At 38.7% G+C, this 26,301-nt stretch overlaps 1 protein-coding gene across 1 annotated transcript in view; it reads right to left on the bottom strand.

The window, feature by feature from the left end:
- Positions 1 to 1,540: 1,540 nt before the first annotated feature.
- The window catches only part of YY1 (YY1 transcription factor), a 26,666-nt gene continuing 1,905 nt past the window's right edge, over positions 1,541 to 26,301 (bottom strand). The window contains exons 2-7 of the mRNA XM_009280969.1: positions 25,622 to 25,628; positions 20,301 to 20,356; positions 17,384 to 17,546; positions 7,508 to 7,568; positions 4,886 to 5,044; positions 1,541 to 3,732 (exon numbers count right to left, since the gene is read on the bottom strand). Coding sequence (XP_009279244.1) covers positions 3,550 to 3,732; positions 4,886 to 5,044; positions 7,508 to 7,568; positions 17,384 to 17,546; positions 20,301 to 20,356; positions 25,622 to 25,628 — 629 coding nt within the window. The 3' untranslated portion in view covers positions 1,541 to 3,549. The remainder of the gene's footprint in view (positions 3,733 to 4,885; positions 5,045 to 7,507; positions 7,569 to 17,383; positions 17,547 to 20,300; positions 20,357 to 25,621; positions 25,629 to 26,301) is intronic.

Raw genomic sequence — 26,301 nt, 5'->3', positions numbered from 1 at the left:
CACTGTAACACACACTTAAGAAGGTGCCATACAGATGAAAAACTTCTTATTCCAGTGTCATCACTGTATAACAACTGGATCAACCAACGCCAGTAACAGCTACCACTTGACTCGGACTTCCTAGGCTGATTTGTCTAGCAGCCCTAAAAAAAAATACCAATTCTTCTCCATTTCTTCAAAGCAGTAAGGAACCACATTATCAAGTGGAAACACCTTTTATTGCCACTGCCATTCCTCTTCATCTAGCACTTTGAAGGGATTAGCTTTCTTCAAACATTTTAAAGCCTCAATAATTTTGCTATTTCTGTTAACCGTTGCTTCTTTTGCTTTTTACTTACTGTGGAATTAGCAGAGGGGAAGGATCTCCATCTGCCTTTAAAACTGTATTACTGCTGACAGGCTATGTTGTTAGAATGTGTTTAAATTTGGCTTTGTTGATTGACAATTTGTGACCACCTCTTTGAAAAGAAGATAACTAAAATCAAGTCCTGGCAGAGAGGAAGGAGTTCTCAGTTCCTTTTCACTAAGAATTTATTCACTTAGCATTTCAAATCTGTACCTGGGCTCCTCCTACACCCTTTTCAAGAAAAACAATCTCCAGAAGCAATAGGTGTTTAAGTTCAGTTTGTCCTGTATTTAAAGCAGGGCCTACTGCTACTGGCAGACCACAGACACAGCTGGAAAAGTCTATAGTCAGTTCTACCTTTTAAGAAGTGGTCCGAGTCCGAAAGATACACAGCTACAGAATTTGTCTCCTTCCATTTCGACAGAACCAGATAAGGCAATATGAAACGTAAGAACAAATGAGCAGTAGAACAGGCATGATGAGTAAGCACTTAAATCTTTTGCCAGCTTTAAAACCACTGGCTACATTTCCTCCACCCCTCAGGCTCTCCTCCCCTTACCTGAACTTGCTCACAAATTGGTGGTATAACGCAGGAACTTGTCGATAGCAGGCTGGCAGTGGTGGTTTCAAAGTCAACTCTGTTGCTATTCTCAAAGTCTGTAACTTCTTCACTGAAAATCCTTAAGGAAAACTCTGGAATCAACTGTTATTGCATGTTGTTGCATTAAGCATGATGTTTTAAGAACAAACAAGCCAACAGTACTTCAAAAGCTTAAATAACTTACAGAAGCTGCTCAATGCAAGTATTTATTCATACCCAATATGTAATTAACTAGTTACAAAGCAGGATCGTTCATGCTACTAAGTGTTGCTACTTACACTCAGGAGTGTATTGAATGCTACTGATTTGAGGCCTAGATGAAAATTTTTCCGATCTCTCTCCTTAATTACTACCTAGTAATTAAGGGGTAATACTAGTTTCAGTTCCCAGTTAATCCTCAAATCAGTATTTAACATAAATAATTTAGTCTCAAATGTATGTTCAAGGATGAAGTACTGACACCATCAAGGAATCTCTTTACCTTGCAATTCAATAAAATGGGTACCACTTTATGACATAGGAAAGCAAGCTTCTGCGCAAGCCTAACACCATCATATATACTGTTTGAGAAAAAAAAAATGTAAGGTCAATTAGAACTAGACTGAACTGATTTTATTTCCTTCCAAAAAGAATAGACACTAATTTAACTGTATACAGAATTTAATTTAACTACAACTATACAAGTTTCAGTATATTGTCCTGTTCAAGAACTTATATAAAAAAAATACTGCCAAAATTCTAACGCATACTTTACAATTAAATGCCCCATCTTTCTTTCTACCCCTAATAACCTCAGACTAGAGCTGCAGTGTTCAGATTAACTTGTGTACGGATGAAAATTCCCTTGCTCTCAAGTGTAGTTTCATTATTACCCATGTTTTTTCCACTACCACCAAAACTGGGCTCAAAAGTAAGTTTTACGGTATTAGCAATGAAAATTTTGATGAACCTTGTAAGAACAGAATTCAGAAAAAGATTAACAACAGTTTTTACTATATTAAAATATGTCACATCCCTCTAAAAAATAATACTTATGCATTTCTGTGCATATTCTTATGTTTATTAATCTGTCACATTTTACTAGAGTAGCTGCAAAATTTCTTACTTTGAACACTTGAACAAATGAGTAGTAACCACTTTTAGTTAGACCATCAAAACTCCCATCAAGTTCTCCGAGAACTCTGAGTTCCTCTTTTGAGGTAAAAGGTGCCCAACGAGGTTCCAAGAATTTTCATCTTTATACTCAGTCAAACAAGTTAGCCAAAAGAGAGAGACAATTTTCTTTTTTTCTGGTATGACCACTCAAACCCTACCGTTCCCCCAGTTTCTATTGTTACTGCATTTAAACCTCCAAGGTTCCTTACCTTGACTAAACAAAGGTGCCCATTTAGTTATTTACTGTACTGTTTCACCTAGTTGCTGTCCAGGCACACCGAAAACTCCCCGCTACACTGCCAAGTCTCCAAATCCACCGTTCCAGCTAGTGGAAGTCTAGGTCACTCAGAAACAGAACTACAGTCACCAATTCTGTTTCGGTATACCACCTGACGTGGCATTATGTAATTTCATCACGAATCATTGTAATTGAATGCAAAGTAAAGGAAACTTGAGTTTATTTAGCTTCCAATTTCTGGGAGGTCAAGAGGAACTAGGACTGCTCTGGACAACAAAAGAAAATAGACTGTGCTTACAGATAATTTTCTGCCATATTCTTTCTTTAGGACCACTGTTTTATTGTTGCCCTTTCTATTACATGGGATGTACATATTATCAGGTGTTAATAAAAGGTCAGTGCCTGTACAATACATTCTACAACTGAGCACCACTTTCCGTAACTGAACAGGCAAAGAAATTACACTGAACATCAGCATCTGGCAGTATTTCTCCAAAAAAAGTGACTAAAATGGGTTTAAATTGATTAACACTATTAAATCACATCTAATATTTGATACTACATGATTTCATTACAGCTATACGATACAATTATACAAAATGTGTTAACATCAAAGAATACAACCAAAATTAAGATAGCAAACAAAACCTATATAACTTTTTTTCTTTACAGGAAAATACTTTTGAAGTATGCATGTAACTGCCCATTCTTTTAAAGAAAATCTACCGCAAGCAAGTTATCAACCTCCAGAAAAATCACACATAGCATTACTACGCATATCCCCAAAAAGTGTACAATATGCACACTTGGAAAATACAAAATTAAAAAAATTGTAAGCAACAGGTGAGCTTCATATTTATAAGAATGTGAAAAGAAGTCCAATTTTAGCACTGTTGTATAAAGAATTGTCTTTCTTGATGCAAGTTCATGAACTGACCCCTTCGGCTGGGGCCACACTTTACAAAACACCGTGTTCTTGAAACGGGATTACAGAGCAAGGTAGAGCATCTTAGCAACGTCACCTTAAAGTTTTTTTTGTGGGTTTTTTTTTGCTTTTTATTTACTACTTATCAAAACACGTCCTTTAGGTTTGTAGGGTTCTTTTTTTAAAATTCTTTCCTAGAAACAATATACAAAGGGGAGGCATATTTATTTCCAATTCATACTCCTGTAAGATGCTTTGAGTTCAAGAACTTTCTCCTCCAACTTTCACTGGTTGTTTTTGGCCTTAGCGTGTGTTAAGATGTGAGATTTCAGGTTAGTTGATTGCGCAAACTTCTTATTGCAGCCGTCAAATGGGCAAACATAGGGCCTGTCGCCAGTATGAATTCGCACATGTGTGCGTAAATTGAAGTCCAGTGAAAAACGCTTTCCACATCCTTCAAACGTACACTGTTGAAAGGAAAAGACATACTCCATTAGCTAACAAAAGTAGTACTCATTTCAGTCACTGATTACAACAGTATTCTTTTTTAAATCACTAGACTGCACAAACATGAAGCTAGACGCTGAAGATTATTACAGGTGAAGCTGTGGGCATCCTTTTAAACTGTATTTAAAAAATAAAATGAATACTTCAGGTTGTTTTACCACAGTAGTATATCTATTTTACCACAGTAGTATATCTATTTTCAAAGAGGGAAATAACTTCCAGCTTGCAAACAAATGCTTTCACTAAAAACACCTTCTCTGCATACAAAACACTGTTTTGCTATGCTGTACTAGAAAACAGAAACAGTGTTTCACATCAGAATTTCCCTGTTCTGGTCATAATTTGCAAAGATTTGCTTATTTTACCAGCTTTACTTTTAAGATGGGCTCAGAATACAAGAGGCAGCATGTTTAGCGGTAAATACTTATAATTTAAAACACAGCAGCTCCAGCATACACATTTAAGTGAATGCCTGAGGACTGTAAATCAGGTTTCTAAAATAATTCATTTAAAAAAAAAACCCAATTAAAAATACATATCTTAAACACGTACTGGAGAACACAGATATGCTCAAGACTATGAATACCTGTAAAGAAGATTTATAAGGAGTATCATATGAAGTAGGCAGGGGACCTCTGGTGGCAGAAGCTCACGTGACTTGATACGAATGGAAAGATACCCAGTGACTACCATCATTTTACTGAAAACTGCTTACTACTGCTACTGAAAATTAGTATCATGAGTCAACTGAGCAAACAGCCCCGAGTCTCAGTTGTCCACAAGTGCTAAGTTGAAAAGATGATGAAGAGAAAGAGACATTTTCCTCATTCAGTAGTAACTGCAGGCTTCATTTTTGAAGTGGGTAACTTTATATTATATTTTGGAAGGTATCTCCCATGTACATACAATTTGCTAATTTCTAACAAAGGCCCATGGAAATAGATAAATGATAGCCCAATTAGCTTAAGGGAACTTCCAGTTTTTAAGGTGATCATTCAGTGCCTCATCTGATTTTAGAAAAAAAACCATAGTATCCTCAGAAGTCATATAGGTTACAGTCTACACATGTTTACCAAATAAATGGTGGTACTTAGGTCTGGAGGTTAACAATACCTGAAAGGGTTTCTCTCCGGTATGAACTAGCTGATGTCGCTTTAGTTTTGAGCTCTCCACAAAGGCCTTGCCACATTCTGCACATACGTGTACTCGAGGGCCATGAGTGTGCAGATGCTTCCTCATGGCAGAGTTGTCCCTGAACATCTTTGTGCAGCCCTTAAAAAGAACAGTGAAACTCAATTAGTAGATAAGCTAGTTCTGATAAAGAAGGTTTTATCTGCTACAGTACAAGCATTTAAAATGCTTTTATATCCTGAATACTTTCTTAAAAGTTGGCCCTGCAAAGGAGACCCCTTACATTTATTTTAAAAAAGCAATACCAAGAAAACTGATTATTTGAAAAGCTGGGGTAAAAAAAAACCCAACCCCAACAAAAAAAACCCAAACCCTCTCCTCACTTAGTATTATGAACCACGTGCAGTCAAATGAATAATAGGACAGTCTCATGGAGAAGATGCAGCTCTGATAGAAGCAAATGAATAAACCAAACAAAAGCACTTACAGTTTCAGGGGGGAAAAAACCAAAAGACAGAATGATTGTTCATGGATACCTATGGTATATTCTTCCATGTGCTACATTCTGAGCACTACAGTACTATAATATACGATATAGTCTCTAATATACCACAGATAACTCTCTAGTACCAATTCGTATGTGCACCACTCCATCTCCTAACATTCTGTCCTCTTCCTTCTCATTCCTGAGAAGAAATGGAGCAAGAGGGTTTCCAGCACATAACAGCTTACAGAAACTACCTTGTCCAAACTGGCAGCAGCAGATTGATCACTACCACCTTGAGATATAAAGAGACTGCCACTGCTTTTACAGTTTAAACCTACAAAGTGATACTGGGCAACTGAGTAAGGTAGGAGAATCTCTGAGTTAGTGCCAATGCAACCTAAAAGCAAAAGATACTCACATTAACTCAGGTACAGCATCAGAAGTCTTAATCTGGGGTCCATGCTGCATCGACACAGGAATACTACTTTTGATTCCAGAGTACACTTAAGCCAGCAGTGACCTGGGGCTGTCTTTACCCAATCTTTCTAGACCTTTTTTCACCTTCTAGTGACAATCAATAGACATCTATCACATGTTTTACAAATGTCTTCAAGGTTCAAAATCCCTCATAAAATCCTATTAACAACTGTAAATTCTATCGGTACTCCAAGTGGTGCTGTTTAAACTTACATAAAACTAGTCTACCAACATCACTGTGTTATGAGGCATAAAATTCAACAACAGAACCTGAAGGAACAATCAATTGCTAATCTTAAATTCCACAGGCCTCTTCTTTGGAAATTATTTTTTTCAAAACTAATAACCAGATTTAAACATGCCTTATTTCTTAAAAAAAGGGGGAAATGCCACTTTCAAGAAGAGTTCTCTCTTCAGGCACTAGAATTTCTTTGGCTGATTTAAGAAGCGTTGTGCCACCATTCACTGCACGTAACAGAACTGGCTGGGGCAAAGCAGCACCAAATTAAACATACCATCAACTTTTTTTGCATTTATTTCAAAGTCCCTGCTTGCCTCTGAGAGGAGCAGTTACATCTTCTACAATATCTTTCTTTTTTAAACTGAAGTCAGAAATGCACAAAGCCTAGAAACACTAGAAGAAAGAAAATGGAAGGACAGAATATTCTTTTTTTTTTTTTGCCCTGTTTAGATGAAGTTGAGGCTATGAAAAAGTAAATCAAAGAAATGAAGGCAGCATTCATCAGTATCATAAGGAGTAACTGTTCCTGTATCTCCACATACTATACTATAATAAAAACATGACACTTGTAGAATGTGAAGAATTGGAAATCAATAAGCACAAAGAGGAATCCAGCAAATTCCTTAGACTATGGCTCTCAGAAAGAAGTCTTCTAATCATGCTCTCTAATGCGTACTATTAGTGATCTGCCCTGATTATTTGCTTAGGCTCACACTTATCTAGACCAGAAGTCAGCAAGATTGTATTTGTCTTTTTTAATTACAGACTAAGTCAGCTAACAGGAGCTCTACAAAAGCTGGATAATGCAGTAAAGCTAGATGCTACCAATCTAGGTGACTGGCAACATTTATTCAAGACAGAGGCTTCCCCGCTACCAGTGGATCAGAATCATATCTCCAAGATGCCTTTCTCTCTCTTTCAAGATGATGCACCTTCCAGCTATGTGGAATGTAATTCAAAGTCTTCCAATAATGCTGACTTTGACATCTGCACCATAAATTGCTGATTCCTGATCTAGACTCCAAATCTGTCATAGTTTCCAAGCAGAGGATATATAGATCTTAGGAACGTACTTTGAACAGCTTTCAGAACATTCTTTCAAGTATGTAATCTTGGGTGGCAGGAAATCACAACAGTAAAACCAGCATGTTAGGGACTGTGCATCATGGTTACCAGAAGATTAGGTATGCACTAACCTTAAGACAAGGAATGGGAATAATATATTATTCAGTGAAAGGTTTTTAAGGAAGCCTCTAAAGAATGATAACTAAAATACAGTTAACTGAGTGTAGTCTATTAACAGTAAGACATTTTAGTTATTCATTCTCAAGAGAAAACATCAATGCAAAATTCTGGTCTACAAATTACTACCTACTCAGAAGCTGAGCACTTCACTTACTTTGTGAGGACAAGCTATCGTTCGTGGAGCATCATCTTCTTTAATTTTTCTTGGTTTCATTCTTAAAGATAAAAAAAAATTAGTAGAAAAACATTAGTAGACAGCTCTTCTCCTGTAACTGCCTACACAATGCACACATTTATTTGATAATACTATCAATATGTACATCAGTAGTACTCAGTTTAATATTTTCAAAACCTTCATAATAATATTAGCAGTATAATTTAGCATTTGGAAAGTTCAGCTTTTCCAGAAGGACCTCTCAAATACAGAGTAAGACATTTAATACTACCTTCCTAGTCCTTTGAATGTGTGGAAATAGAGGGATTTTTCCTGACTTATACTAATTGTAATTAGGAGGTTTTGTTTGAAAACTCCATTTTTGTTGTGCCAGTACCCATGTGGCCTATTTATCTTCACTTCCTCTGCATCCCTGCACCAGGACATGAAGGATAGAGCAGCCTCAATCATTCTTCAGTATTTTCACCACACAAGACTTCAGAAGAAAACTCTACAGAAGCAGGGAAGGCAGGCAAATTGTGGAATCTACATAGACAATGTAGACATCCGTTATAACCACAGAAACTGCAATTATTCTTACTTTAAGCTACTGTACACATGGATTCCACTCTTGGCAACTGACAAGCAATCATTTATTTACTCTTGGTTGCTGATAAGGATCTTCACCACTACTTTACCGGCGCCATTAGTCTCCATTGACTACATAAGGAGTCCAGCAAACTACTGCTTGCATGTGTTAGGTGTTTCAAATACAATGAGACTCCCTGTAGACAGTGTTTAAACAGTCCTGCCATACATAACAACCACCTGTTGAATGTCAGAGAAGAGTCAGCTGTGTGGAGACTATTCCAGGGAAGCGCACTGCCCTTTTACCTATCTTTATTTCTCAAACCTGTAGTGCTGTCTTCAAGAACAATCAAAGAGAAATGGCTTATCTCCACCTTATGGTGGAGGGAGGGAGGTGTAAATAAATGCACCTCATGCAGCTGGGGATTCACTTAGATAAGTAATGAGATTTTGCATGTTCCATGCTCCCCTTGCTGTAGAAGGGGAGCTAGTCTGTTTATGTAAGTTCCTGAATGACTTTTCCTGGTAATACAGTACAAGATAGTTCTGTATGATGAGGTAGCTACATATCTGTAACTTAAACAAAAGGTTTTCTGGTGTTCTCTCTAGTCTCAATTAAACAGAGATGAGTGGCTTGAATTTAACAAAAGAATTAGAATTATCAGAATCACTATCTTTAACATTAAGAAGGAGAGGAGTCTGTTGCTATCCAAGACAGTTTTAATCCCCATCAGTTCAGTTCCTGGAAACAGATATGGAAGAACAGGGTTGGAGGAAGATATTTCCAAGTAGTGCATACACGTATTTTTAATAATTGATCTGAGACTGGCTAAACAGCAACTTCTAAACGTACAAAACAAATTCCCAAGAGCAGTAGGGAAAATAAGCTAAAATCTCTCCAATTCAACCATTGGTTCAAAGAAACAAGCATTTGTTTCTTTGCAGGCAGGGTCCAGTCTTCTTTGATACTGTAACGTTTCTATGCATAGGACGTAAATATGCTGTTTCACCTGCCTCCTTCACGTGGACAGATGAGAGAGGACAGGAATGGAAGGCCTTGTGAGGCTAAATTAAGGCAAGAACAGTGAAAAACCTCCCTGAGAATTCCTGAAGACTAGATCCAGGAAAATCTTACAACTGAGAATGGAATCATGTGATGGAGAAGTCTCCTATGGCTCTGTGGGCTATCATTTGTCCCTCAGAAACAATCTGACTCCTCTGTGTATTGCAGATGTAGCACGGCTCAAGTGATCACATAGGGACTAAAGCACATGACAGTTAGCCACTTCACAGGCACAACATTAAAACCAAAGGATCTAGAGGCTGCGTTTGTTCTTTTCTCTAAGCGGACATTTAGGAAACTCCTGCTACTCAGTTAGTCTGGAGATGCTGAGCTATGTACAGTTATAACTGAAGAACACTGCAATCTCCTGCAGGGTTAAAAATACAGATGTGACAAAACTATGGAAGCTGAGAGTATCATATGCAACAATCACCTCATTTACAGATACTAACAGCTCCTAGAAGACGGGTGCGAGGCATCTGTGTTGACAAAGTTCCTCTTGCACCATTGCCAGCAGCATACCTAAAAATTTCATCAATTTAAGGACAGAGACATCCTGAACACAGCAAACTGCATCTGTTCCTGTAGACCAGCCTCTTTATTATCTTAATCTTCCTGAGTTTTCTTTTTCCAAGATTACAGATGAACTTAGATGACCTTATTGATTAAATTTAATTTATATAATCCAATTGGAATACAGAATGATTGTGCTGTGTTTAGTTTACGCAGCCTGAGTGAAGTATTAAATACCTAAATCCAACCAAGTGATTGGGATTAACTGTCTGACTACCCTCTCCAGTGAGGTTCTAGACTGATAGTAGACAAGGTACTGAGGCTATAGGAAAACACACACACACACAAAAGCTTTCTTACAGTAACTCTATAGAAAGCCAAAATGGACACACAGAAGAATGCTTTGACAACACAGGACATGAGAGAACATAGTGCCATGGTTTAATGCCATTAGAGAACAAACACACCTAGGGGACAAAGCTGGTGCCAAAAACACCTCCTTTACTTCTAACACTATCAACTTGTTAAATGTTGGCTGAGTCATTCCCCCAGCCCCAAAAAAACAAAGCAAAATACTCCTAGGCCCAAAATCTGTGTCCATGACATCATCGGAATGAGTAAAAACACCATTGTTCTGAAGTCACCTGTAAAGGGAGAGACTAGACAGAAAAGGAATCACTTAACAGGAGATGTGGTAAACAGCTTTAGTGGGCAGTACTTGCATTCTTTACACTTGGCGTAAGTCCCACTGATCATCGTGTTAAATCCTATTCATAACTCGTGTCTTGCCTCTAGTATTAAGTCAGTCTTTGAGAAGGAAATGAGGCAAGAATGTCATCTGTAACAGGCTGTGAAGCCAAGTGAGAAGGAAAATACCCTGGCCAGTGTAGTCAGGAAGTTTCTAGATCAGTGTAGTCAGGAAGCTTGAGGAACAAATCACAGCAGAACTGGATGGTCAGACATGGGACAGACTGGAGCTTCAACATATACCTTACATTTTTCAGTTCAGTGTCTGAGCAGGCACGTAACATTCTGAGCATCCATTCTGGAATAAGCTGACTTTTTAATTCTCAGGCTTTGTTTCTGAAGTGAGGAGTATCAGCCCAGCAGTGTACTTGAACATAAAAACTTTTAGTCCCTATTGACTACAAAAATGACAACAAAGTTTAGCTAATAAAGGGGCAGATTTTATATCTTTTCATTTCTCCTGGAAGCATGGGAAGTGGGCAACTTAAGCTTAAATGCAGAACAAGACTGTGCATAAGCACAGGTTCCATAGGCAACCAAGCTGTTCAACAAAACAGAAGCAGACACTTCAACAGGAAGAGGCGGCAAACAGTGTCCAGGTTACATCTCAGTGCCACAGGCAGCAAGAAGCTGCTGGGCCCTTCGTACACTTGGATTAAAAGGCATGAGGGCACGTACACCACGGGCACAGCTACGACAGATCATTTTGTCAAAAATGTCATCTTGCTGACAAGGCTGTGGAATCCATATGGACAATCACTCAAAGAAGAATTTAAAGACTTACATATTCAAGTGTATTAGAAAAAAGATTTTGGTCTTACTTTAAAATTAACTTTCTGCAAAAGGAGACCAGACTAGAACCTGGGCTGTTGATCTTAATTACACTGTTGCAGGTAGCTCTTGCTGGTGGTTAGACTTTTGGCTCCCACCCAGTAGAGCATCTCTACCAGCTCCGTCCAAGTTTTCTTAGCCTGAAACATTAATCAAAAACAGAACTCTAACACATACCACTATTTAAAACAACTATACACACACATACATTAATACCTGGGTGGAACTTCTGAAACGGCTGCCTTTGCAGAAAGTCAATTTACATGGCAAGACCAGAATTTTCATTTCTGAAGTGAGTTTATAAGGGCCATGCCTACTAATGGCAACTGCAGACTAGCTAACCGCGAAAAACTAGCAAGTGAACCTTTGGATCAAGGCACTGGGACACTGTGATTAAAGGCCAAATGTGTTAACTTGTGTTGGGTGGGTGGAGGAACAGGAGACAGCAGAAGGAGCAGGAAGGTGTGCAACCAAATAGCTTCACAGAATGAGCTCCATAAAAGCACACTCTCTTATCCATGTATAAAGAAGACTGAGTGAGATCACAGGTATTAAACCACTCAGTTCCTCAAAATAAAGCAAGCAACTCTGTCACTGTGCAGTATCAGAAAGTAACAGCTACCTCCCTCAACTACCCTGCTGAACTGAAAGAACAGTATCTTGACAGAACCAACCCCCACCCCAAACCTCTGTCAATCTCCACAACCTATCGTCTTGGAGGTAGATCCAGTTTTAAAAGTTAGCCACAGAAACAGAGTTAAGGCTAGGAATAAAGGAAATCCATTAGTCAGAAACAATTAGCAGTATAGAATTTCCCCCTTGTTCTGATAGCTCCCTTTTTTGCCACTGTTAAAATTCTGTGTTCTCACATCCTTTCTTCTCCCTCTACACATAAATCTAACCTAAACAGTATTACTCTCTCTCAGGCAACTCCTTTGACACGTCCTAGAGATCTCTGATGACCAGCAGTGATATTCACTTGTGCTGATGACCACATCCCTAAGAATAGTTAGAAGAGGAAATTATTCTCTATCAGTAGTGTCACTGCCACTTCTGACCTGCTCCCTCACTCTGCCATTCCCCTTGTACTGCCCTGCTGAGGCAGAAATAACATGAGTGTCATGGCCCTATGCTGCTGCAAGAATCCATTTGAGCTGAAGAACTCCTGAAACTGGCTAGACTGGCTTTTGGATAAATAGACAAAAGGGGAGTGGCACAAGGTGTCCTAGGAATCTATCTACAACCAAAGAGCCCACAGCCAGTGTCTTAACATGCTTTGGTCACAGTTAGGTAGGAAAATGTCATAAAAAGTTCTCTGTCACTCCAAGGTTCTGGCAAAAATAATTACTAGTTTTGTTGCAGTTATGAAGAATATCATGTGTGTAAACAGAGAGAGTGACCTTCGCAGTGTGGTACAGAGCAAGAGGTTTCCCCTCCCCCAGAAGAACACTTCGGGTAAAGCCATTGTCAGTTTACTGCCCTTTAAGCTTCTCTGCAACAAGAACAAAACCAGTACAAAAGCATATACCTTATAAAGAGGCCTAAGTCATAAATCTAGGTGACCAAAATGCTTTGTCACTTTTAAGAAGGGTGTCCAATTTCAAACTCTAATACAGTTTCCTCACCTTTGTTTTCTATCCATTTTGGGCAGTGGATAGAAAGGAAGGGCAGTCCTTACAAGGGCTCTCCTTCAGAAAAGGTACTAAGAAGAGCAGAAAACAAAGCCATGGAGAGTAAAGTTTTTACCACAAGGACCCATTACTGTGCCAACTTCCCAGCTATAGCATCTTCCCCTCTTACTTCTTAGTTTTACTGATGTCTGTATTCTGCTGTCTTTAGCCAGTTCAGTCATGTATCTGTCTGGAGGGTAGGAGGGAGGGAAAGGGGAATCAGGGATATCCTTTTTAGTGGCTTTGTTTGAGGGACTTTGCCATATGCACCAACTAGAAATATGTCTGTTACTTCCCCAAGCTTTTATTACCAAGCAGTTATGAATTCTTCACAGCTAACTACAGAATTACTTGTAATCAGTTTAGACTTGGATGAAACATTTTATTTCACTTGAAGGGATTGTCAGTGTCCCAGTCAAAGCTATCAAATGGGAACATGGTAATTTATTAGGTTGCATTTCTTTCTGAGCAGATCATTCACAATTCATGTTTCACATTCTGATATGACTGCCTAATAAAAATCCACATATTTTTTTCTTTTTTATTGCATTTTTAAAGTGTACTAGAGAAAATGCATGATTTCTACAACAGAATGAAATAATTTGTAAAAGGCGATAAATTGCCCAACCAGGCATAATTTGTGGTCATTCATCTATGCATTACTGAACATGTCTTAATGTTCTGACACAGCTTGTTTATTCGCAGTGTTTTCAACAGTGTTAGAATGTATAAAAGCCTTTCCATGAAAAAACTGTAAGAGTTCCAGTTAAAGGATCCGGATTCCTGCTACATGACTCAATGACAAATGCACTAAAAGAAGCAGCAAAAGACAGTTGTATCACAAGAGACAATATAACTGCTCACTCTGCTAGTGCCACCTAGCTGCTGAGCAGCAGTGGTGTCCATTGCAGATGCTGAATTACTACTTTTTTTTGGGGTTTTTTTGGTTTTTTTTGTTTTTTTTCCCCAGGGCTGCAGAGTTACAGAGGTTCAAGCATCTGTATCACAAGAGACAATATAACTGCTCACTCTGCTAGTGCCACCTAGCTGCTGAGCAGCAGTGGTGTCCATTGCAGATGCTGAATTACTACTGTTTTTTGGGGTTTTTTTGGTTTTTTTTGTTTTTTTTCCCCAGGGCTGCAGAGTTACAGAGGACTTCAAGCATCAAGTCAACCCCAGCCTTACCTCTCACTAATCAGACCATGATCAGAACTCCAGAACCTTGCCTGAAATCTGTTGCCACTAGAATTCAAGCTTTGCCTGTTTAAACTTAACATCAGAACTTTGTTCCCAAGAATCGATGCAAATGTCTCAGTCAATTTATCCTTAATCAAAATAAGCTGCACGGTTATAAACAGTGGATCTAGCCCGGTTTTGAGTAGCTAATTTCTACAAATGTATAGTGAGATTCTTCGAACTACCTTAATGAAAACAGGAAAGCAACCCAAAATAACTTGCTCTCAACTGCACAAAATACACTTAGCATACAATTTTACTAGCTAGTTTATGCTTCTTTATATGTGGACTGTGCACCATTCTTCTTTCAAGTCATCAAAATACAAATTTGTTACTCAAAACCTTACTCAGAGCACATGAAGCTACTTAAGTTTAAAAGTAACTGTTTCAACTTCATTTGCTGCTCAAAGTTTTCAGAATATAGCTACTGAGAATTTCAAAATTCTGAATTGTAAAGCAACCAGCAATGCTTGAAACTTTCAGAGAACTTTACACTAAACAAACACATTCTTTTAGCATGAACAACTGTATTCTTAGGACCTCCAAACCCAATTCCAGCACATGTAAACACAGTTTTTTCTTCCAGTTTGCCATGCAAGGTTTCTAGTGATACTTCACACAGCAATCTAGATGAACAAGACAATTGATCAGTATAAAAATGGGTTTGTAGGTATCAGTGCTTGAATTCATGTTATTAGCTAAAAGGAGTCCCTTTTATAATGCTTCACTGCAAGAGGACCAAGACCTTAACAAGCAATATTCAAATTCTAATACACCCATATTCTTCAGCCTCAGCTATACACAGTCATTTAAGATCTTACATACAACTAGCAGAGTTTTCTCCCCCCCCCTCCCCCCCGGCAAGAGTAAAAGTTTGACAGTCACCAATTCTGACCAAGAAATCAAAAAAAACTTTCTTAAAACAGAAGATACTTGAAGTTTTCACATATCTACAATTAAGCTATCGGAACAATTCTTCATAGGTTTTGGGCAACTTGGGGACATTGCTAAAGGTGATGTCCCCCCAGGTTGCTCACTCTACCACCATATATTTGTCTTATGACTGAAGTAGATTACATTTTATCTGCTGTACAAAAATATATTAACAGAAAAGAGACTGTACACATAGAACGCTTTCCATCATCTGCTACAAATTCTAGCTCTAGAACTTCCTAGAACATTCTACCATGAATAAAAAAAGTGGTAATTTTAAATTACTGCCAGCTGCCACTATTTTCTCAATAGAAAACTAACTAAAACCCAAAGATTCAGTACATTTTACAGTATTAAGAAATATGCAGACAGATCTGATAGAAGCAATCTGGTCACTCCAAGAAGCCCAAATCCTGGCAACGATTTCAAGTATTCAAACCAATCTGGAGAAAAATATTCAGTACTTGCATGAAAAATACCCTATGAGAAACTATTTAAACTTCCTAACAAAAGACAGCTATTCAGTACTTAAATGTTTAATAGAACCAAAGGTTTCAGCATGTTTTAAAGTAACTGAGAATGCCATTCTAAGCACATGATGAGCAGAAATGTGTAAGTAACATTTTAGAATTAGAAGGCTAGGTACACTCAGAGCATCACTTAAACATTTGCTTTCACACAAAATTGTATTAACCTTTCAGCAGGTCTCGGAGGAAAACACAATCATTTTGATCAACAGTAGTCCAACAAGTAACAACAGTATCAATAGCTAGAACCACCCACCACTTTAGATAAAACCCTGTTTTCAGTTGTTTGTGATGTGTTTTTATACATTTCCAGATCAGATAGCCTGAAGCAGGGAGCAAACCCTGCAAAACTATCTTACTAGAAGCCTTCAAAATCCACAGTTCAATGGCTTTACTGAAAATAATTGCGGGACAAGGCTGTGCTGGCAATCCTCTGGTACAAACACACTGAAGAGTAACAGAACAACCTTCTAAAAAGCAGCGAGATCAAACAGGTGAAACAAGAGTAGATGCGCACACTGGACACCAAGATCCACCTAACCAAGAAGCCAGACCAGAACTTGTCTGAACAGTCCCTGCCATCTAGCAACTAGCTGAAAAACCCAGTGATAAAAAAAAAACAAAACCACCAAACAACCATACTTCTCCCTCTTACGAGCTGACCCAGGAAGTAAGAATAACAACATCTGACCATCCACCTGCTGTTAAGTGTCAGAATTGTGCACCAGGGCTCTGAAGAATACCCAGCTGGTAACAAAATGAAAATGAGTGTAGCTACATACATACATTTTGCTTTCAACATGGGAAAAACTGATTATAGCAGCTGCAAGAAGCTAACAGTTGTGCTCTAGTATTTGGAGACACCAGCATTAACGCTGCCCATGCACTGAGTGGAGGAATATGCCTTTGGTAATTACAAGCACATGCACACAAGGAAGGGGACCAAGTAAATGCTGCAAAGGCAATCCTAATGTCACAGCTTCCAGGTGCCAAAGCAGACTTCTCTGGTGACCTCACGGTTGCCATCTGGTGGCCATCGACTACCCTGAGCACTCAATACCAGAGCCAGGGGCTCTGTGGAGGGAGGGGGGGGAAGAGACGCATGACACTTTCAGTACTCCACAGCAGAACAGAGCTTCACCTCTATTTGAAAGTAAAAGTCACCTTGTAACTCGGGTCAATGTATTGATACGTAGACGAGTGAAAATTCTGATTCACTAGAGGAAAATCCAAGCAGTACAGTTACCAATTGTGAAACTGCAATTATCAGTGGCACTTGAAAGTGCAAGACACATGACTCCATTAAAAAGAAGTTTAAGACCTAGAGCTTAAGTAGTAAGAAGCAGGTGAAAAAGAACAGTAAGTGGCTTTACAAACCAAATATTGTAGTCTAGCTTTCTTGTACTGAACAACCTGAATGGAGCATTTCACTTATCAGATCCTTTGGTGCTGAAGAATCTAAGACTACTCACATGAAAGATATATTCTGTCATGTCAAAGATACAGTCTATCAATGTATCTAGGTCCTGTCTTACCCAACAAGAACTAAAGACCAGAAGTCATTGAACAAGTTACTGCTGAATATAAAACCCAGTTATTTTAACACGGTATCAGCTACTCTGTTCTGAATTAAGTCCCTTGTTTCCGAAGATGATTAAATGGAACAATAAGCCATACTAAATCTATCATTTATTTTGCCTAACAGTTTCGTAATTAAACCAGTGAAAAGAAAACCATTTTAGTTTAAAGATCCTTTCTTCCTACTTACCTAGCAAATTCAGCCAGTTGTTTGGGGTCTGAGAGGTCAATACCAGGTATTCCACCAGGAGGAAGTTTCTTCCCTGTCATGTATTCTGAGTAATCTGGAGGAGAATTCTCTCCAATGATCTGCTCTTCCACCACTGTTTCATGGTCAATATCTTTTTTATCATCTGAAATACACAAAATACTGAATTCAATACATACTAAAGATCAAAACAGCATATAAGTTATTAGGCTGCATCTCAATACAAATTCACTATTGCGGCACACCTAAAAGAATACACTGCACTTACAGATTTCCACACTAATTGTAAAGAGCAAAAAGACATCCATAGTTACAGCATGAAGAACACAGAAAGGACACAGTGGGTGAGGAAAAAAAGAGCAAAAGTCACATATCTACTTAAACACAAACAAGTAAGTAAGTAAGTAGAACAATCCTATGAATGTTGGCTGCATTTGAAAGATAGTGCACTTTTCCTGAAACAATGCCTAAATATTTATTTCCCTTAACCTCTTCAAGACTAACCTCCACCATACCCACTTCGGATCTCAACAGCAGTCAGTAACCAAGCAAGCCTATCAGAGGAGTGGCAGATACTTACCCTAAGACGTTAGGACTACTGATCTTTACTTCAGAGTCTTCAGACTTCCTTGACCTCCAACAGAAGTGTCACGGAGGAACAAGAAATTTAAAAATAACTGCTAATGGGCTTCAGCACCTGCCCATAAAATTAAAGTTTTTCAACACCTGCATACAGGTCTGAAAGAAAGCAAAAAAACTAAACAGCACGTCTCCCTCCCAAGGGGGCTTCTTCCTTCCGTGGCAGAGGCCAGCCTAAGCTCTTTCCCACCCTACTATGTAAACAGCAGATAGGGATCATTCACAGCTTTAATCTGCACGCCAGTTAAGATAACTGCTATTTTATCTGCTCTAGAGCTCCCCCTATGGATTTGTGCTCAAGGGCTGCAGTGAAATCAGGTGAAAGACCTGTTGTTGCTGTCTACTCATATTCAGACCTTATAATATGCCAAGACACAATGTTTTCTCTCTCCTCTTGCTATTTTATAACCAGAGAGACACCAAGAAGACAGAGAGTGGAAACGTCCACCTGTGTTCCTCAGTGCAATGCTCACACCAGCACCAATCCTGTTTCCCAGCCTCAAATACACATAGGACAACAGATGTATATATGGTTGTAACTACTCAGCTAAATGTTAATAAACTTGCCACTACACTACTTCTCCTACCCTGTGTATGGGGAGCAGATTCTGCAAGTCACTTTATACACAAAGAGCTTGCAAAGTCCAAGTATTTACAAAAATAACAGGAAGTTTCATTTTACACGTAGTGTTTAAGGAATGGAAATACAAGGTGGTAGGACAGAAATAGTATTTCCCCAATTTAAAAAAAAACAAACAAAAAAACCCACACCACAAGAGGAAAACGTAAGGCAGAAAACAAATGAGGCAACATTTTTCTTTTTTCTTTTTTTTTTCCTCCTAAACAGAAACATGGGAAATAACATTATTCATTACTCAGTAACTTAGGTTAGGAAAGAGAAGACAAGACATATGTAAATAAAAGAAATATACTAAGGATAAATTTCTATTCAATTTGTAATGCCTGCTTTTAATGTTTGCCACTGAGCTATTTCTAGAAATGTTACTGCTAGTTTGGGGTTTAATCTGATCTACCAGATCAAATAGCAGTTCATGTATATGTTCCACGGTGAAAGAGGAAAATAGACTCCAACACTGCAAAGACAGGAGTCTTAATAAGAAAACACTATCTGCACCATTAAACTGGGAATAGACTACAAAATTGACTATTTGGACTTTTTTTTATTCTAATCTAGTTTTCCATTCACCACACTACCTTTCAGTCTTTACCAGTGCTTTAAAGAAAGCAACTGAATTTACCTTAAGCGAGGATTATATGGTAAGTTTTACAGCACCTGCAGGAGTTACAAACCCAATTTGGCAACAATTTGTTCTTCCAAACAGAAGCTTGAGCAAAGATATTTAGTAATGCCTACACAAAGAGAAAAGACATTATGAAGCTCAGAAGAGCACAGAACTTCTGAAAAGCTGAAAGTGATGCCTTCTCCATGCTGCAGACTAGAATGAGATCAGCTGCCTTCAATGTAGCCATTTCAACAGCTACCCAGAACTTCCAGTTTGACTGTTTGATGACATTCATAACAGAAACAAGTTTTCATTTCCTGCCTCAGATCAGATGCATGAGTCAACAGAGAAATTTTGTATACATTAAGATCTTCTTTCCTTCCCTAGCATAAAGGCTCGCTATTCCACAATGCTTTCTTGCTATTGGAGGGCCAAACTGAAAGTCAGCCTTCAGTGCCTGTACTTCCCAAAAGCCTGCCATCAGAAATCAACTGCCCAGCTATTCAATTCCACAGGCTACTGGAGTAAACCAAGAAGAACTATGAATATATTGCTTTGATACAGTAGAAAATAAGAGAAAGGATCCCTTAATAATTGACAGTTATGGGAAAACAAAAAACAACCAATTTTTCCTATACCAAAAAAACCTGTATCTCTACAGCAACACATACCTGCAGTTTAAAAAACTAATTTAAACCAAAACAGACTAAACCAACAACATACAAAACATTTACCTTAAAGTGTTATGTCAGGCTAACGTCCTTCAAGATAGAAGACCTGGTTCACACCAAAAGTCAAATACTTTTTCAAATGTAGCAGCAGACTTCAGTAGCTCTTTAGTATCCAGACCATCCTAGTTACAGACTGTCCTATGACATTAACAACTCATTGGGAAAACAAAACAAAAACAACACACAAAAAACCCCACATACTTCTTTGGAAAAGTTTGGAAAAAACTTTACCAATGTCCTCCATGCACAAATTTACCACAAGTTTATTTGTGATCCCCTACCAACCTGGACTAGGCAGCTCAAAGTTTGGAGGCTGAAGTCCAAGCAAACTTTCACTCAGGCTGACAAGTTAATCGATATTCTCATTGCAAACAGGGCAAGTTGACTGCTTGATGTTTTCTGCCTTCAAGCAAGTCCTGGTGCCCACTACATCCAAATTGCTTCCCCCTTTTTCCTCTCATGAAGCATCGGAGAATCAAACATACTGCATCCAAAGCAAAGCAAAACAGAGAGACGCAACCCTTAAATTCTAGTGACACCTCTGGAGACGTACAGTGCAAATAAGGCATAGTAACTCCATGCAGTTTATGCCCATGCCAAACTAATCTGGATGCCACCCATGCAAGTTAAATACGGACAGAGCCATGGAGCCAGTCAGGAAAAGGAAATTAACTGCTATATACTATCTGATCTGCTTTGTTTTGTCCCTTAAAACCACTTGAGAGTACAGCAGACTCAAATATAAGGCATTCTGCTTAAGTGTGTATTTAGCACTATTCTTACAGATCTAACGCAGCTTTCTGTAAGGAACCTGGAACACGATTTTAGTCCCGTCTTCTGAAAGGTATTGAAGATCTGAATGCATGTCAATTAGTTAATCACTTTATCTTCACAAAAACATGCACTACCAGTCACTGCAATTAACTATGCCCAATATTAATCTATCTTATAAAGCTGTAAAATACTGATTTGTTAAGAGATACCACAGATACCCCCCAACATCCTTCTACACCCAATTACATTAAGATAGATACTTAGTCTAAATTGGGTTATTCTATGTACCTGTTTAGGACACACCCAAACAAATCTTCATGTTCAGTGTCCTTCCATCTGCACTTCTCTCATGCCCTATATACTGGCAATACACATCTCGAACTGGATTCACTTCTGCACTTCAAAGCAAGTCAAACTTTTTTTTACTAGGATCAGTGAAAGTTCAGCATTTTAGCCAGCCATATCTTTTGACTACCACTTAAAACATTTCTACTGGTGAAATAACCAGAAGTTTTAATAGTACCAAGCCCAAGTACCAATTGAAGTAGAAAGAAGACAGATTACAGGGATAAAACTAGTAACTGCAGATTCCATGTAACAGATCAATGACAAAACATGGCAGAATCTGTTTCCCAAGACTTTATTGATTACCTTTTGCTCTTATTACCACACTTCCTGTATCTCTTGCAGCCCTTCTGTTGCACAGAAAATCCATCCACCTCAGAACCCCATTATTTCATGCATTTCTAGAATAGTAGCTAGCTCCAGCTGACATCTCTGGAACTCCCCAGCTTTATAAGATGACCCCCTTGACTCTCAACCCAAGAAGCTCTGTCAGTATTTCTGCCTCAGTTATTCCTGATTTTAGCCATCATACTCCACTTCTAGATCCCTAATTCCCTGAGCCATCCTCCTCCTCCTCTATTACAGAGCAGGGAGAACACACTGTTATTCAATCAGTTTTCCCCTGTGGAAAATAAGGAGTGCAAAAGGGAACTCAGAAGGTACACTTGGTAGCAAAGCAATGACACCTAATCCTATAGCTTCCTCCCCGATGTAACAAGTTAAAAGACATTCTGCTTACCAACTAAAAGGATGAATGACATTTAAGCTTAAATTTTCTTTTTATGATCACACAGCTAAACACATTTGTTTTTAGGAACAGCTGAAATGCAATTACATGATAAAAGATGTATTCGGCAACTGTGCAGTACCAAGGCACTGTGGTAACAGCTTGGTTATTGCTACCACATTGCAATCTCTTCAGGCGAATTAGTTCATTGGTCATGTTTGGAAGCAAAGAACCATAATTAGCTTGTTAAATAATACAGTTATTTAGCAGACGCTTCGGAATGTTAAATTCCATTTTGCACAGCATGTCATTTTTTAACCTAATCGGCTGCTAGGTTACTTTGCCTCTGATGTGCCTTGCACACAGACAGAGAACAGATTCTTCTTTCCCCATGTCACCCATCTCTTATTTCACACCACTGAGACATGAACTGACAAAAACACTGCATATATCAATAGTCATCATCTGACTTCAACATTTGCGAGATGCTGTGCCGAAGCACTACGACCTTCTGAATCATCAGCACACAAGTGACATGGACCTCTCCGGGAAGGATCCAATAGCAAGTTAAAGGATTCTAGTTTGAAGGTGAGCTAAGAGGCAATTTAATTAAGACATTTTACGTGATGAACCACATTCATGTATTTCACTTTCAAAACTGCAGAGATATTTAAAACAGCTGCAGGAAAATACCTACCTTATCCTCTAAGGTTCACTGGCAAAAATGTCAGGGCAGACTCAATGCTTATGGATACCAAAAGCCTATACCGTTGTCTTAATCAGAGTCAGAAATAGATTATCACCTTAATATTTTAACGGAACCAGACAATGACTTTCTGCCTCCATTATGAAAAATTTTCATATAAGAAGCTCATTACCTATCTGTCATCGCAAAGAATTTTGGCCATCCTTGATACAGGCCCACAACTGAACTAAATGACTAGTCTATCACTTATACTATGCAAGGCAACTGGCCAGACAGCAGATGATTATTTTTCTCACCCCTGCAATCTGATAAAGTCAAATGAAAGCCCTTCTATTTTTTTAGGACATTAAAAGGTTTTTTAAGAGGTTTTGAAGAACCTTCTAGAAACCCAATATGAACCCCCTGAGTTTCCAAATATGGGTCCATAGCACATGCTTCCTGGATTATCAAGAATCATTTCCAAACCATACACCTAACTTCTGCATCTTTGTCTTCCCCATCCAGGAATAGTTTAACATCTGTGGGCAATGTTTAGTTTGGTTGTGCTATTTCAGCCCTAAGCTTGCAGACTATCTATGCTAACAGTAACAGTTTAAGCCAACACCTGTTTCAGGTTTGAAAACTTGACAGAGTCAAGAGTCATTACCTAGAAGCAGATGTAGTTACATTAATACATTTTTCCCCCCTCAAAATTAAGCCCCAGCTGCTTGAAATTCCAGCATTTGGTGGAGCCAGCATTTCAGCACCACCTTCCCAAATGCTCCTGCATCTAAGAATCAGTTTTGCAAGCACAATCTGACAAAGTGATTTCTAATGATCCTTCCCCTCCCCCATCACTATTGCGTACCCAACCTGGAGACAGTCACTAAAGAGGATGATTCAAGTTGAATCTAGCAAAGGCACAAATAAATTCCACTTCATAAAAACAAATTTTCCTAGTACAAATTGGGGTGTCTCACTTGGAGAGCACCATTAATTATATACAATTTTCTAAATCCATGTCAGGATACCCCAGTGAAAATGAGCATAGATATTAGACAGCACAGAGAAAACACACTACAGGAACATGACTAAAATATCCACCATATACACCTCTTCAACCCTTTCAGAAAACACAACGCCTTTGTTCAGTTCCTATTTTCACACGTGAAGAAAGGCAAATAAGTCCATTCTGAAGATCTGGAAAGTTAATCTGAACTAGAACAAAGCATTCCTGTTTCAAGCTAAACACTTTAATTAAAGTAATCATGGGTCACAAGTTTGATATCACCATAGATACCAAGGTGATAAGAGAAGTTATGGTAAGTCTAAACCGTTGCCAACAACAGTACTGCAACTTCTAAGTAACCACGTAACAGGACAAGGACTGAGTAGTCCCCTTTAATCACATTGCTATGTATTTCACAGATTATTTCTACACATTTCAAGAGGTGCTACCAGACATGTTATACTCATTTATGGACAATGATTTACGATTGACTAAATTTGGTACCACCCATGTACAAGCTAATATAGCAGCACCAGAAAACAGTAACAAGTAATTAATTCACATTGTCTTCCCACACTGTGGTGAGCAAAGTGCCCTTTTTCCCAATTCAAATACCCATGAACAGCAATATAGGGCTCATTGTTTTATCTTGATGCATGGGCTTATTTACTATTCATCTTTTGATAAACTTTTTGCTAAGCATTTAAACCAAACAGTCAATTACATCAGTGTGCAAGTAAGTCTTTAATTATGCCAAAATACAGAGGCAAAACTACTATCTTTGTTCAAAATAAAATATGCCTGATTCTGCAGGGAAACTTTAGTACAACTACCCTTTCGCAAGCCAGTAGTCTGTTCTGGGGTTTTGGGTGGGTTGTTTTTTTTTTTTGCTTCTTTTGGAATTTTTCTGGCAACTGTCCCCCGTCTAAAATTTCAGGAAACGGACAATGAAGCCTCAGCATTTGACCACTTCAGACCACTTCTATAACGTTCACTAAGCTGTGTAATAGGCATAAAAGCCTATCCAGTAGGCTCAGTAAAACTTCACAACACTCTTAACTGAGCAGGCTATTACCAAAGGCTGTTTGAAGCTCTGTGTGTGCGGATGCGTGCACACATGCACGCAGGGAGGGGAGGTCAAACTTTAATCTTTTCTTTCGCCTACATATTTTGTGATTTTGCTTTTGGGGGTCTTTTCTGGCATTAGAAGTCAAGTCAGAATAGGTATTCTGCATCATGGACATGATCGAGTTGAATGTAGCAATGCAATTCAATCTCCAGTAAATGACAAGTGGATATCATTCCCACTGAGCTTGCATGGTCATGCTCATAAAGAACAAAACCACTGAAATCAATAGGGCTACCCTGATGTAAAAGTTGTGTACGCGGGAAGAGAATCAAGTGCATTGATTATATGCATGCTGCACTTCAGTCAAGTAATAATCAGCATGCAGAAGCTCTAAGAAAGCATCCTATCAGGCACTCTGATTTTCAGAGTGCAAATGCATGCTAGAAATTGTCAATTGATCTCAGCGAGGTCCCGTATCCTGCCAGCTCATGAGTCATACATCCACTTGCATTCAGCTATCTTAGGTAGCTTCCACAAACCAGAAGACTGTATTAGTTTCTATTGTCTTTTTCTTTCTTGGACAGTCAGTTCTAAGAAAAAAACCCCAGCAAGTGGATTTAATTCAGGTTTCATACAATAACGCACAGAAGCATATAGAACCTCATTCTACTAAGCAGTATTTGGGAAACTCTTAAATGAAAGTTCTTTGTTCATCAAGCAGCAGGGAAATTTAATCAGACTCATTGGGCTGTCAACTGACTATATACCAGAAGTGTCATATACTCTGTCAAACTTGCTAAGTAATCACCTATATTTAAAAAGGGAGTAAAAAATCAGAATCACCATTCTTTCCATCTTTTCAGACAAGAGAATTCAGCCATTCAACACACTTTTCCTTCAACACTCCCCTTTCTAGCAACTACTGGTCATTCACAAACATCACAGACAGCAAACTTTTTAGACTACATCAGAAGCTTAAAGAGTATCTTTATCTTACTAGACTCCTTAAAAATTCAAAAGAGCACAAAAATTATCATATACAAGACAGATTACCAACCTACTATTCAAAGACTACACACCAATTTAAATATTACGTGAACTGATACTATTTGACCGCTTCTTTTCACACTTACGTAACTTTAGCACACAACTTTGACTACAGAGCCTTGCTTCCAGCAATACATTTTTTTGTAAAAAAAAAAAAAAATTAAACAAAAACCCAGTGTGCCACAAGTAACACTTTGCTGCTGACTAAAAAAAGACTCCCCCCCCACTTCAAAGGAAAGGATCAGAAAATCGTGGCAGATAAAATAAGTGGGAAGGGCAGGCGCATGTCAGGTTTATTCCAAGTCCTGCAGATACTGAACACCTCCACAAGACTTTATTCCCTTTAAGAGTCACTCCCACAAAAAAAACAACTCCTCAAAAAAACACATACAATCTCACACAACACGGACTCCCCGCGCCTATTCAAAAAGCCTATTTAAAGCTTTAGACCCAGCCGACGAAAGGCTGAACGGTCTCCGAGCGTCAACCAGAAATTGCTCCTTTCCTCCCCGCGGCTCCCCGGGACGGAAGTCTGCCTCCAGAGCCTCTCGGCTGGCAGACCCTGGCTCCTGGCAAGGGAATTTCTGAAGGGCCGGTTGCCTCCGAAGCCGGCGAGAGGCGCCGGCAGCC

Source organism: Aptenodytes forsteri, unplaced genomic scaffold (genome assembly GCF_000699145.1).
Source record: "Aptenodytes forsteri isolate BGI_AS27 unplaced genomic scaffold, ASM69914v1 Scaffold193, whole genome shotgun sequence".
Taxonomy (NCBI): domain Eukaryota; kingdom Metazoa; phylum Chordata; class Aves; order Sphenisciformes; family Spheniscidae; genus Aptenodytes; species Aptenodytes forsteri.
The sequence above is the reverse complement of the archived record's forward strand: the minus strand, read 5'-3'. Positions and strand labels throughout refer to the sequence as shown.